The sequence below is a fragment of the Haematobia irritans genome, chromosome 4 (genome assembly GCF_050003625.1).
Source record: "Haematobia irritans isolate KBUSLIRL chromosome 4, ASM5000362v1, whole genome shotgun sequence".
NCBI lineage: Eukaryota > Metazoa > Arthropoda > Insecta > Diptera > Muscidae > Haematobia > Haematobia irritans.
In genome coordinates this window covers 87,943,890-87,959,616 of record NC_134400.1, presented here as the reverse complement: position 1 = coordinate 87,959,616, position 15,727 = coordinate 87,943,890, and the positions used below count along the sequence as shown (strand labels likewise).

The 15,727-nt window shown below is 37.0% G+C and overlaps 2 protein-coding genes across 2 annotated transcripts in view; both read right to left on the bottom strand.

Moving 5' to 3' along the window:
- Lmpt (four and a half LIM domains protein limpet) overlaps window positions 1-15,727 on the bottom strand; it is a 539,983-nt gene that overhangs the window by 408,683 nt on the left and 115,573 nt on the right. The gene's annotated exons all lie outside the window — the stretch shown is intronic.
- On the bottom strand, window positions 10,076-13,102 carry LOC142236814 (uncharacterized). The gene has a single exon (XM_075308109.1). It carries the CDS (start codon window positions 12,404-12,406, stop codon window positions 10,484-10,486), a length of 1,923 nt encoding a protein of 640 aa, XP_075164224.1. The 5' UTR covers window positions 12,407-13,102; the 3' UTR covers window positions 10,076-10,483.

Below are 15,727 nucleotides of genomic sequence, written 5' to 3'. Positions count from 1 at the left end.
TCTTAGCACCTTTTTCTGTAATACAAACATTGTAGAAGAAATTATTCAATTGTATGATTTTTTTTATTTTAATTTTACCTTTTGCCGGACGGGGATTCGAACAGCGGACCACACAGTTTGTAAGGATCAAAGAAGTAGCTGATCAATTGCCCAAGGAAAAATAAAATGTTAATTTTGTAATAACAAGCAACAACCACCAACTTAATTCAATATCGCTCCCTGTTAAATAGCGTTCCAAGCTACTAAACACATATATGTTTATAGGCTATTTCTAAATTAATATATGTTTGCATCCAAGCATATTATATTTACAAACATTTTATGTCCCAAACATAATATGTTCTAACATATTAACATATATGTCCCAAACATGTTATGCTAGTTTATGAACATTATATGCTTGCACTCAAAAATATTGTGTTTAAAAATTTGTTTTCCAAACATATAATGTTTATAGCCAAACATATGAAAAACAGTCTTTTTCATCCGTGTAGCCCTCAGATAAATCGATCCCCAATCACACAAAAAATGGTCCATATCAAGTTCATAATTGTATATAGCCCCCATATAAGCGACCCCCATATTTCAATTCTGGCTCTACATGTATCGTCCAAAAATTCATATCGATTCGTAATTATTTGGAGACTTACCTATACACAACTTTTTTGTCTAATATATACCACGTATGGACTAATTCACAATTTAGAAAACGGTGTTAAGAAGTTTTAAGATACCACAACCCAAGTAATTCAATTATGGATGATAGTCTTTCGTAGAAGTTTCTACGCAATCCATGGTGGAGAGTACATAAGATTCGGCCTGGCCGAACTTACGGCCGTATATACTTGTTTGATCTAATGAGATCGGATCGTCCAAATTTTGACACAAAATTGTTTATAAACAAATATCATCAAACTTATAGTAGAAATTAAAATTTGCCAGATCGAACAGGGGTAAGAAGTTGATACCTCTAGTTCATCGAAGCCTAATTTCCGAATGGCAATTCTTTATTTATATCGTACGTCTCTGGAATGTTTTACCCAGTGTTGGGCATTATTGTTCAGTGTAGTGATCGCTCACTCCAGCTCTTTTCCGATCAACGAACTAGTTCGATCAGTTAGTTTATTTTCGGTCAGTGACCGGTTCATTTCAACTTCTGTTGTTACTTTCTTCCAGTTCATCATAAATGAAATATATTGGCCTTGCGTTGTTTCATTCATCCAAAAAAACACATGCGAATCCCGAACAGCTTATGTTCATAATAAATCGATATGAGCGTAAAGGCAGAAAATTATCCAATTATTAAGAAAGCGAAAATAACAGAGCGAACAAATTTATATAATGTGTTTAGTTAGCTAAACTGATAAACTGCCAAGAATGATAGATGTGAACTAGTTCAGCTCGCTCTTTTCAGTGAACCCTTCAATTGAGCTAGTTCGTCCGCGTACTACCCAACTCTAGTCTTACCCCACAAGCTGCCAGAAACTCGCAAATTTTTAAGACTAAACTTTTTGATTATTTTAAAGAGCAATAGGACATACAATTTCTGCAAAACACTTCTAATTTTAATATATTTCTCTTATTTTATTTAAGTTCCTATAAATCACTTTTTCTTTCAAATGCTTTATATAACAAATGTTTACTGTTGTTAGTTTAAATATGAGAAATGTGACAATCCACGTGGTGTACTATATTTATAAGAATTTCATGTTCTTGTTGCTCAAGTTTTCATAAAGTACGAATACGAAAAACTACATACACATTCGAACTTTCCATTCGGAGCTAGAGAATATCCCAATTACTTGTACATGATCCGTAAGCTCTATTTTTTGCGGACTTTTCATGGTAGAGAGTAAAGAAATTTTTCTTTGTTCTTGCCTTTTTTTAATTAAATTCCCCCAATTAAAATTTTCAAATGAAAATAGTAAATAACGTTAAATTAATTGCATGTGTTTGCGTCTATTAATAGTGTGTTTGCACTAATACCAAGCAATATCGATAAAGGTATATTTAAGTCTACTAAGTCGTGATTAATGTTTCTTCCATGTTTTGAAAATAAAAATTAGCCTTTGTTTACATATTTATTTATTTTGCAATTTTAATTAATAATAAAATTCTAATTATTGATATAATTTTGTTTGTTTTTGTAGACTGAAAGGGGTCCAGCAGCGCAAACGGCAAATTGTATTTTTACATTAAGGGGGGTACTAATGCAGTCTTCTACGAGAATATCAAGAATTTAGAATGCTACAACAAAACCTAAAATAGTTTTAATATGCTCAGTACATGGGTGTTCAATTTTCACCACAATTGAACCCAGAAAAATTTTTGTATGTATTTGAGGTGAAAAACTGATTACACAGAACATTTATGCCATTTATGCCATACGGTTGAACCATGTTCTGCGGTGCAACAGAGGCTCAGCGGTCATTTCCTATCGAGGAAATTGTATCGGAATCTAGAATAAAATGGGCTTTAAATACCCTACGGGAAATGAATCATCCACAGGACCGACACAGAACTAGTCTCTGGTGTGTATGGACCAGTCCCAGTTCTGGTCAAAACGTATGTACGGGACCGGTCACTTTAACATGGATTTGTCATTGACGAGGTAAATTTACACTTTAGGACTCGTCTTGGACTCATTCAAAAGGACACGTCCTGGAACAATTTAGTGGGAGCACCTCATAGATAGGTACTCATGAACCAGTATAGGACAAACTCTTAGAAATCTGTTTCCTTTTTGGCACGAATCACATCATAAGTGAAAAACTTTCGAACTATGTTCAACAATAGGTTATTCTGATAATCGTATTTCACTAAATGTGAAATACGATTAATTTCAAGAGTGTGTGGAAATCAATAAATTATGACTATTTAAAAATTGCGACAAACTGGAGCTCTGGTCCCAGTCCTGTGATATGCCCGTCAGTGACAATTTGCACCTATTTCGCGTAGGTTAGATTTGGACCATTCAAATCCCACGGACCTGATGGAATTACTCAGGCGGAGTTACAAGCAGTGACTGACAGAATTATCCCTTGGTTGACGGTGATATATAAAAGATGTACAAACTTAGCATATATTCCAGAAAAGTAGAGTGAAACAAAAGTCGTTTTCATACCTAAAGCGGGAAAAGCCTCTCACTCGGTTGCGAAGGATTTCCGACCAATCAGCTAATCCGCATTCCTACTTAAGACTCTGGAGAGGATGATAGATATTTATTTTAGAACTAGCGTCGATTCAAGTTTGATCTCGAAACGACAGCATGCATACTCAAAGGGAAGGTCTACTGAGACCGATTTGCATGAACTAGTCAGCTTTATTGAAAGCTCACAATCGCTCAATGAATATACAATCGTGGCGTTTCTAAACATCGAAGGGGCATTCAATAACGTCCATCCAAGCTCAATATTAAATGGACTGGCAAAACTGAACGTTGATCCAAGTATACATAGGCTGTTAGACGACGTATTTCAGCCACACTAGGAGAAGCAAACATACAAAGGTATATGAACAGAGGCAATCCCCAAGGAGGAGTTCTATCACCTCTTCTTTGGAATGTTGCTATAAACAACCTTCAGGTTTCCATAGAAAAAGAAAGGATAAAAGTGGTGGCAAACGCAGACGATGTAGCTATAGCAGTCAGGGGAAAATTCTCATCCACAATCAGAGATATTATACAGAGAGCCCTCCGGATGACTGAGAAATGGGCGAAAGAGAATGGCCTTGTGGTAAATCCTGTAAAGATAGAACTAGTTATGTACTGCAAATATCGCAAAACTCCCACGGTTAGGCCCATTTCCTTAGGGGGTACTGAAATTCCCTTTGGTGAGTGTGCAAAATACCTTGGCGTTATTTTGGACAGGAAGCTTAATTTTAGGCTTAATATTGAAGAGAGGGCGAGGAAAGCAACGGTAGCTTTGTACTCGTGTAAAAAGGCAATAGGAAAAAAGTGGGGACTAAAACCGAAAATTGTGCATTGGCTATACACGGCAGTGGTTAGACTTATAATGCTATATGGTGCGGTAGTCTGGTGGCTGGCACTTCAGCAGCCGACAAGTTTAGATAAAGTTCAACGTATGGCTTGTTCAAAATAATGCCAAATGTGCCAAACGTAGTGGATTACACTCTGGCGAAACCACTTTTCGAGAAAAAGTTTGAAACTCTAATTCCCAACAGTGAGGTGTGGTGCACACAGACCCCAGGGAATAAATGTTGTATAGATTTCTACTCTGATGGCTCCAAATTTGATGGCCAAGTGGGTTTCGGAGTATATTCTAAATACCTGGAACTTCGAATAGCGAAACGATTACCCAATCACTGTAGTGTTTTCAGTCAGAAATACTAGCAATAAGAGAGGTGGCGAATTGGCTGAGAAGTAATGTTCCAACAAATGTTGGCATCAATATATACTCAGACAGTCAACCTGCAATAAAATCCTTGGATTCTGTGTTCCTTGACTCGAAAACGGCCATCGACTGCCGCAAATCTCTCAACGAGATGGCTGAGCAGTACAATATTCACCTAATATGGGTGCCTGGCCGTAGGAACATACCGGGGAACTGCGAAGCGGATGAGTTAGCAAGGCTAGGAACTACCTTACATACCGGCCATCGACTGCCGCAAATCTCTCAACGAGATGGCTGAGCAGTACAATATTCACCTAATATGGGTGCCTGGCCATAGGAACATACCGGGGAACTGCGAAGCGGATGAGTTAGCAAGGCTACATATCCTAGAGGAACAAGAATCTGTTGGTATGCTGAGAAGGCTGTTAACATATGATGGCAAATGTTCGATGGGAGTATTGCAAGGGTTGTAACGACACCAAGCAAATAAGGCCCCATTTAAACTTAAACCGCACACTAGATATGCTAGTGTTCTCAAGACGTCAGGTATCACTACTGATATTGTCTTCATAGGACATGTCCTTGAAGAATTCCATTTAATCATAATTGCATACTAATTTCCAACTAAAAGAACTGCTTTCTTCAACGTATAGGCACCCCAATTTTCATCCGATTTGGCTGAAATTAAAAATATAAAGGTATTTTGGGTCCACAAAAAGTTGTGGCGAAAATGATGTATATCGGTTCACGTTTTGGTGTAGCCCCCATATAGACCGATCTATATAATACTAATGTAGGCCGATCTCCTCATTTAACTTCTTGAGGGGATAGAAGGTGCACTGGTCATCTAAATTGCACGAAACTAAAGGGTGGTTAAATTGTAAGGGCCGATGTTGAATGTGAACCACACCTAAACGCCAAGTTTTTTTTCCGAATTTTATTTGACATTTCTCTATTTCAGACTTACTCAATTTGATCCATGGAGAGATACACAATCCAACAACGTGTTAAATGGTTCCAAGAAATGGCAACAGTGGATGATCAATTTTCGAAGAAAATCATCTTCAGCGATGAGGCACATTTTCACCTCAGTGGATTCGACAGAATTGCCGCATTTGGGCGAATGAGAATCCAAGAGTGATTGTCGAAAAACCAATGCACCCACAAAGAGTGACTGTTTGGTACGGTTTATAGGCTGGCGGCATCATCGGGCCGTATTTTTTCCAAAATGAGGCCGGTCAGGCACATTTTACCGAGATAATTATGATTCCTTTAAAACTCAAACAAAACTGGTTCTTATAAATCCAGAATCTAGTGGAGGTTGCCATATATATAAACTCTCAATGTCACTTCGGGAAGTTACCTTTTGCTAGGGAGAATATCTGTCATCAAATCCACCGGAAATTCTATTCTATTCTATTTGATTCATGGTGGTGGGTATTCAAGATTCTGCCGGGCCGATCTTAGTGTCGTATATACTTGTTTAAATTTGAAAATGCAATATTAGTACCCACCTTTATTACAAATATTGCACACTTCTACAATTAACTTTTGCTGTTGTTGCATTTTTCCAATAAAATCTCTGGCGGAAATCCCCCAGTTGTACAACAAAAAAGTGCTCATGACTCATAGTCGCAACAGACATTTAAATGAATTGGGGTTTTTTTATCATAGTACTTGGCTGAGACATTTTGATCGAAAAACCTGCATGAATAAAATCGTTTAAGGCACAGTATTTCACGCTCGGGAATGTGTTATTCTAACTGGTAAGATGTCAATACTTTTCATGGACTTCTGTAAGTTTTGGTAAAAACGTATGGAAGGGAACGGCCACTTTAACTTTAGGACATGACTTGGATGCATTTTAAAGTACCAGTCTTGGAACAATTTAGTAGGATCAGTCCTCAGATATGTCCCCTAAATCATTTAAGAATTGATATAAACTGGGGGGTAATATTAACGAAATTTTTTATTAAAATTGATCCAACGTAATAATAGTGTTGATATCTACAATCTTCATGGGCCCGTGAATAACGTGTTGGCTTACAAAAAAAAAAGAAAGAAATTAGCAGAAAGTTAAAAAAGAATAATGTTTGAACTACACCCAGAAAAAAGTGAACCCTGCTGGGCACTAAAGCCAATTTAATTATTTTTATTTCAAGGAAATAATTATGTTTTACTTAAAATTTTCCAATATAAGAAAGTTTCTTGGACTTTAATAATTTTTTGTATACCTTAAAGTAGAAAGATTTACTAAATTAGTATTTTCACAAAATAGTTGAAAATTTCTTAAAATTTGTAAATCTGATATAATCACAAAATTAATTACTTCAATTAAGTATACCCTAACACCCTTGTGGTCAGTGTATAATAACTTTGACCTGCCAAAAAAATGTGCCTACCAGAAATATTGATTTTAAAATATATACCGATCAACTCCGAATCAGCTCCTGAGCCGATCTAACCCTTGGTGTCCGTCCGTTTGTCCATGTATTTGTTGTTCGCAGGATTCCGATCGCAATTATTAATCGATTTTGATGAAATTTGGTACATGGCATTTTTATAAATTATATAATTGTATAGTATAAATTAAGTCTCCAAAAAATCATAGAAATCGGTTCAGATTTAAATATAACTCACATATATATGTACCCAAATTTGGCTATAATATATTTATTTGTTAACCGATCTCGATCAAAGCTGGTCCAAATTAATATTCTATAGTATCCTCTAAACCTTCAAAATATTATTTTGAGAAATTTGGTCATAATACTCTTATTTATTAAGCAATGTTACTTAAATTTGTAAGGAAGAAATCCTCTAGATCCTAATAGAGGGTTTCACCTTAAAGTGTTTTTATACCCTCCACCATAGGATGGGGGTATATTAACATTGTCATTCCGTTTGTAACACATCGAAATATTGCTCTAAGACCCCATAAAGTATATATATTCTGGGTCGTGGTGAAATTCTGAGTCGATCTGAGCATGTCCGTCCGTCCGTCTGTTGAAATCACGCGAACTTCCGAACGAAACAAGCTATCGACTTGAAACTTGGCACAAGTACACGGATGAAAAAGACTGTTTTTCATATGTTTGGCTATAAACATTATATGTTTGGATCACAAATTTTTAAACACAATATTTTTGAGTGCAAGCATATAATGTTCATTAACTAGCATAACATGTTTGGGACATATATGTTAATATGTTAGAACATATTATGTTTGGGACATAAAATGTTTGTAAATATAATATGCTTGGATGCAAACATATATTAATTTAGAAATAGCCTATAAACATATATGTATTTAGTAGCTTGGAGCGCTATTTAACTGGGAGCGATATTGAATTAAGTTGGTGGTTGTTGCTTGTTATTACAAAATTAACATTTTATTTTTCCTTGGTCAATTGATCAGCTACTTCTTTGATCCTTACAAACTGTGTAGTCCGCTGTTTGAATCCCCGTCCGGCAAAAGGTAAAATTAAAATAAAAAAATCATACAATTGAATAATTTCTTCTACAATGTTTGTATTACAGAAAAAGGTGCTAAAAACTAAAAAATCTCGTGGAAGTGAGAAAGATGTGGGGGAATATACAATTGGGCAGAAACAAAATTTTGAGCATTCTGGTCGAAAACCTATGTTGTTAGCACCTATATTACCTGTTTATTTTCATAATTCATTATGATTGTAAATATATAAATAAATAAATAAAATTTTGAGCACAATATTGTTTGGGAGAATTTTTTTAAGCATATAATATTTTTGGGTGCAAAATGCTTCCAAACATATTATATGTTCACATAATAACATATTGTTTTTTGGAAGACAACATTATTGAATTTGGATGCAAAAATACAAAATGTTTGGAACTTAGACTACCCAAACATATATTGTTTAGACCAATATGCTTTCAAACATATTATATATTGGAAGAGATCAAACATATAAATGTTTGGGCAATACCCAAAAATATATATGCTTGAAGCAAAATATGTTTGGGAGTATATGTTACAGAAGCGATTTTTTGTGAGCGTGTAGTTGTTATTGATGTAGGTCGGATGGTATTGCAAATGGGCCATATCGGTCCACTTTTACGTATAGCCCCCATATAAACGGACCCCAAGATTTGGCTTGTGGAGCCTCTAAGAGAAGCAAATTTCGTCCGATGCGGCTGAAATTTGGTACATGGTGTCAGCATATGATCTCTAACAACCATGCAAAAATTGGTCCACATCGGTCCATAATTATATATAGCCCCCATATAAACCGATCCCCCGATTTGGCTTGCGGAGCCTCTGAGAGAAGAAAATTTTATCCGATCCGGCTGAAATTTGGTACATGGTGTAAGTATATGGTCTCTAACAACTATGCAAAAATTGGTCCACATCGGTCAATAATTATATATAGCCCCCATATAAACCAATCCCCCGATTTAGCTTGCGGAGCCTCCAAGAGTAGCACATTTCATCCGATCCGGCTGAAATTTCGTACATGGTGCTAGTATATGGTCTCTGATGACCATGCAAAAAATGGTCCACATGGCTCCTCCGGAGCCTCTTTGAGGAGCAAAATTCATCCGATCCGGTTGAAATTTGGTACATTGCACTAGTATATGGCCGCTAACAGCCACGCAAAAATTGGTCTATATCGGTCTATAGTTATATATAGTCAATGGCCAATCACACAAAAATTGGTCCATATCGCCAAAAATAATCTACCAACATTTTATTTATATAGAAAATGTTGTCAAAATGTTATTACTATAGAAAGTTTTGTCAAAATTGTATTTCTGTAGAAGATTTTATTTTTGTATAAAATTTGTCAACATTTTATTTCTATAGAAAATTTTGTCAAAATTTTATTTATATATAAAATTTTGTCGAACTGAATTATATACGTATTTAATCGGCCTTTGTTTGTTATATCCCCCGTATGGACTAACTTACAATTTAGAAGACGGTGTTAAGGATTTTTAAGATACCTTGCCATCGGCAAGTGTTACCGCAACCCAAGTAATTCGATTGTGGATGACAGTCTTTAGTAGAAGTTTCTACGCAATCCATGGTGAAGGGTACATAAGATTGGGCCTGGCCGAATATACTTGTTTTCTAATTGACATTTCTTCAATCACGAAAACGATAGTATCAATAACAGAAAAAAATTAATTGATTAAAAAATTTATGGATTTCTTCCGATTCTGGTCGACAAATGCAATCAATTTTTTTTATTGGGATTGTCAATTGTGTATTATATTATTTTAAATTTATTTATAATTATTTTTCCTTTAGATAATATAATTTTCTTGTAATTCTACAAGAGTTTGTACTCTCTTATGTGTTTATAATTGATTTGGCTTTAGATTTAAATCCAACCAATAAAACTAATTATTTTCGAAAAAAAATTAATTATTTTTTAAATTGGAAAAAGTTTTTTATTTAATTAAAATATTAATTGGGATAATTAATATTTTAATAAAAAGTTTTCTATAATTTCCTTCATTGATTTTATTTTTTAATTTAATTATAGCGTTGATACGATTAACTAATTTTTTAATTGATTACGTTTTCAACTTTAATTAAATTTGGTGATATTTTTTTCTGCCTAGTTTAGTTAAAAAATTCTAAAATTAACCTACATTTTCTTTCAGAGTGGGTTCACTTTTTTCGTGAACGATATTTCGTGTTTCCAACAGCTGGTATAAAAATGAAACAATCACGGTTAGTTAGATGAATTATTTTGTATTTTTTATTTATTTCTCATTTAATATTCATTCATTTAAATCCGATGGTTATTCCCACATAATAAATTAAACAAATAATTACATTTTTCATATTTCTATGTTACAATCAATATAAAATTTTCACATGAAGCAAATTCATGCGAAATAATGATTTTTGCCTAATCGCAAACCTATTTCGGGCCACTGTGCCATAGCAATAATAACAAATCATAAACAAAAATGACTAACAAATGCTCACACAATTACGCCTCGCAATTCGATTCTAACGATATGTGCCCACCCGCTCTCTCTCTTTCTGCCAAGAATTTTTTACGCTAAATGGCAAGTGGAATGTTCCACACAGATTTTTGTTGGTTTGTGGTGTAATCCCCGACTCTGTAATACGCCTACCGCCATGGTATCTTAATTGGTGAACGGGAACGCCTCTGCACTGGCACCACAAATCGCGTTTGCTGCTGCTGGTGTTTGAGATACGAGGGTATAACACCACCACCACCTCCTCCTCCTCCACCGCCACCACCACTATTGCTCACTGAATATGAAGGTGTCGATCGTGATTGAGATTGGGTCGTTATAGTTCTCGATGCACTGGATGTTCGCTGATGTGGTGAGCTTTGATATTTGGAATTATGAACAGGTGTTGTGGTATTCTTCTGGCCAAATGTTCTAGTGGAGCTTATACACGATGGGGCTACCAATCTGGTGGATGTCAGCGGGGAACTGTTACGGATATGGTTGTTATCTCCAAAGTAGGTTTGTTTCAACGGCTGTCCACGATGCGATGCGTCTGCGGTGATGTGGGAACTGGCATAACGTTTGGCAAATGATGGCGAGGAGGTGGCGAGGTGGTTTGCATTATTGCCACCTCCCAATTGTATGCGGGTGGACAGGCGACTGGGTCTGGTTGTTAGGGGAGCAGGTTGCTGCAGTTTAACGGCATTTGCATCATTCTTAATTTGTACCAAGGTCTGATAACGGCCCGTCGTCGTCGTTGTTGTTACCTGGCTACCACCATTGGCAGCCATTGTTGAGGAACTCGTGGGTTTGGCCCAATTCTTTTGCGGCGAGTCTATGGCATTGAGACGGGTTCTTGATGTCTTTATGGTGTAGGAGGTATTCATTGCAGGTTCTAGTTGTCTGGTCTCGTAGTAGGTCTGCGATTGCATCGGTTTGGCCACACCCACAGGTACCATGCGACCCGGCATATTCGGGGTAATGGAATTTCGAAATTCTATGCGTATCGAGGGTGTGGAGGTGGGGGCTTCAGTCTTCGTGTAATTGCTGGGAGTATGAGAACGATCCACCTTAAATGTATCGTTGCGTTTTACTGGTGATCGAGTAGTGGATCGGGCCACTTTGCGAGAATTCAAATCTCTTACGGGTGATCTGGATCCGGGTCTGTAGTTGTCATTCTCAAATACCAAAAAATCATTCCGATTTTCCTTGGGTATACAGCGATCTCCAGCTTTCGTATTTTCCGCCGGAGGTTCAACTTCCACAAACCAAGCAGGATTGTGAGGAGCCTCTTTTTGTTGTTGCAGAAATTTCTCACGGAAGGATTTACGAAAGCTGTTCAGGGTAATAGTTTTGTATTTGTCCGCATCGTTGCCATTTTCGAAACCAGTGCGTTTGAAATTCTCCTCTCCATCACCACCATCCCCATCATCTTCTTGCTCAGGCAGATGTTGCCCATGTTTCAGATGCTCCAATTGTTTCTTAAGCTCCGATGGCATTTTACCTTTCCGATAAGTGGAGGAATCAAATGTAGAAGTTGGGGATAAACTCGTAGCCGTATGGAGGCCAACTCTAGGGCTCTCATTTGTGGGTGTGATAGAAGTGCCATTGTGCAAGGATTTCAGGCTGCTCTGTTCGTACAAAAAATTAAAGGGATCCGCTTGACAATCATAGTCCAAACTATTGGAACCACCCTCGGATTGCCATTTGTAATAGGTGTTGGTGGCATTGTCACTGGGATGATGATCCAAGGTAGCCACACCGATCTCTGGGGTCTTTTTGCGTTTGGTGAATGTACTGAATTTTTCCAAGACCTTGGATTTTTTTGATTTCTTCTCCAGTGTTGAGGTGTTCGAATGCATGCCCGAATTTTCAGTTTGATCATCGAGGATAAATGTCCCGCTACGATTGAAGAGTGAATCAGTGGCCGACTCAACGGAATCGCGTCGTTTGTTATGGCTGCCACTTGCACCACTTATCACACTGCCTGCACGGGATGACCGAACGGGAGTGGTATCGCGTGAGCTTGAGCGTCCACGGGTGATGGATGAGCGTAGATTACGAAAGAATGACATGGCTGATTGTTGTCGTTACGCGTCAACTGATCTGTGCATCCATGCGCTTCCAAAACTTTTGCTTTTGCTTATCTTCAGTCGTTGGTACTAACGTTACGTTTTTGGATGTTTTTTTTTTTTTTGTTTGAAGGGGGTTAGGCCATCCACTGCCCTCGTGCTCTTTGCTAATGACTTTAATTGCCCACCGTCAATGTTTTTGTCACTAATTTTCCATGTTGTGGTTACTAAACGCACCCATTCATTCACTTGGTAATTCTTTGGGAAATCTTCTTGCCGTTAAAAAAAAAAAACTTCTGAAAGGCAATTTAAGACAATGACAACGTCAAAGTTAAATCATCATTAAATACTGAAGTTTTTTTGTTTTTGTTTTTTTTTTTTTTTTTTTAATTCTCTCACTTTTTGTTTTGTTTGAATCTTTTTATTGTTTTATTTTTTCTAAGCTTGCAATTTCATTTTCAGCTCCGCGAGGTTATAAACACGAACTTCAGATCAAGCAAGTTTAGATTTTTTATCTCAGATTTTTCGTTTCGTTCCGTTTCGAGTTTTTTTTCTTTTTCAATATTCCAGCTACCGCTCAAATTGTACTTGACGCCTTAACTGTTCACCAGCAACTGAGCTTCATTGGAGGCATTGAGCAAGAGCTCTACCGGCATTACTTTAGCCAGCGAACACATCAAACGCCAGCGAACACAGCTCTCCTTCACTCCAGCGTTTAAACAAAGCTACAACCATGGTCTATGGTTGCAGACGGGATGGCGTAACACGAGCATTTAGAAGTCTAACAAAAGTTGCGAATGGAAGGGGAGGATCATGACGACCACCACCGTTTTATGGGTACAAGGTAAAATTTGGATTTGACCGGCTGAGTGGAATTCTCTAAAAGAAAAAAAGTGAACCGTAGCAGCAGCATCAGCGACGATATTGACTTTCACGCTCATTCATTCATGGGGGCCAACTCTCTGGTTGCTCTTGGCCAGAGTATCTGGTTTTGACCAATTTCAGCTATGAGCTTCATCATCTACTTCAGTGTGAAATTAAAATAATGGATCTACTACATGTATGTTTGTACTTTTATTCTTAAATTGTAAATATCTGTGTATTAGAATGGGTCGGAATTTTAAACTAATCAAAAAAATGTCTAAGAAATTGTTTTTGGTTTTCAGTTTTTTTTTTTTTGTTTCTACACGCAAAGAAAACCAAACGTTTAGAAAACGTAGTTATTTTATTACAATTTTTTTAAAATTCTTTAAAACTTTGATAAACAATTCTTTTTTTTTGTTTTGTTTAAATTTTTATTTTTGCAATAAAAAAATACTTTTTATTCTAAATTCACAGTCCATTTCGTTAATATCATCTACTGTTCTCTTCTGATTTTAAGTCGTAATAAGATACATTTTGAAAAATTCAATATAGTAGTATGTAATGCCGGACATATTTTCGAAATCTTGCGAACAATTTTTAAAAAAATGCAATTCTGCTTCCAAAAGTTTTATTTTTAAGAAAGTGGCCAAATAAAGAGTATGCTTCTGTCGAATAAAGTTTCTTTACATCGCCTTGTAGGCGCCCAAAACTATGCTATATATAGATAGAACTGCTTGAGGTTAAATTAAAAACAAATCTATAAAATAGAATAATTTCTTCTATTTTTTTTTTTTTGTAATACAGTGTTAAGAATGAATAAAGCTCTTGGAAGTGATAAGGATGCAATTAGCCAGAAAATTTAAAAAAAAAATTATGAAACTGTTTTTACACCCTGTAAAAGAATCAACGTTTATTATAAAATGTATATACTTTTCTTCGAAAAAAAAAATACAAAACTATGGTAAACGATATTTGTTTGTCTAAAATTTCGTTTGGGAGGAAAGATTTTTTTGTGTCCAGAAGGAGAATAGAACCCTGGATTTTTAAACTCCAAGTGAGAAAAAATTAATTATGTCTAGGTTAGGTTATAGAGAATGACACCAAATCCGTAGAAAGGGAGTTGGTTTCCCCTTAGACCATGTTGGTCCATTGTGATTCCTTACAGTTGTTTCTTTCCTCTTCATTATCTATCTTCATCCGCTAGGATCAATCCCATCTCATTTGCGTTTTCAACCGGGTTTCTAGGTTTTTCATCCAGAAGCCTTGATAAAGGCAAGTATATCCTTCAGATTACATCTTGTTCTTCTAAATGGTAATGCCTGACACTGGCACAGATAATGGTAAGAGTCTTCCGTAGCCTCCGAGTCCAGTCACCATCTACAAATATCATCAGCCATTAAGTCAATTCTTACCATGTACTTCCCAAGTGTGTTGTGCCCTGTAATGATGCCTTTTAACGATTCAAAATCCTCCCTATGCGTCGCCATTAGAAATCCAGAGTTTCTGCTACTCTTGTCATTCGTTTGGTTTGCTCGCAACCCGCAGAGGTAGCTACCGTGGTGCAATGGTTAGTATGCCCACCTTGCATACACAAGGTCGTGGGTTTGATTCCTGCTTCGACCGAACACCAAAAAGTTTTTTCAGCGGTGATTTATCCCACCTCAGTAATGCTGGTGACATTTCTGAGTGATTCAAAGCTTCTCTAAGTAGTTTCACTACAATGTGGAACGCCGTTCGGACTCGGCTATAAAAAGGAGGTCATTGAGCTTAACTTAGAATCGGGCAGGACTCAGTGATAAGAGAGAAGTTCCCCACTGTGGTATCACAATGGACTGAATAGTCCAAATGAGCCTGATACATCGGGCTGCCACCTTTCTATAAATCATTGCATTGGACATTGACTCTGTAAGTATATAAAGATAGCGGGGGGAAACGTCCGTAACGATATTTACCCTGCCGCGTGCACCTTCCTTAGCCAGCACATCTGCCTCCCCATTACCCCGTATTCCTTTTAACGGTTCAAAATCCTCCCTCTGCTTCGCCATTAGAAATCCAGAATTTCTTCTTGTCGTGCATTTGGTTTGCTCGCAACCCGCAGAGGTAGCTACCGTGGTGCAATGGTAAGTATGCCCAACTTGCATACACAAGGTCGTGGGTTTGATTCCTGCTTCGACCGAACACCAAAAAGTTGTTTTTTCAGCGGTGGATTATCCCACCTCAGTAATGCTGGTGACATTTCTGAGCTTATCTAAGTAGTTTCACTGCAATGTGGAACGCCGTTCGGACTCGGCTATAAAAAGGAGGTCATTGAGCTTAACTTAGAATCGGGCAGGACTCAGTGATAAGAGAGAAGTTCCCCACTGTGGCATCACAATGGACTGAATAGTCTAAATGAGCCTGATACATCGGGCTGCCAACTAACCTAACCCGCAGAGGAAGTCCATCGTCCTTTCTATAAAT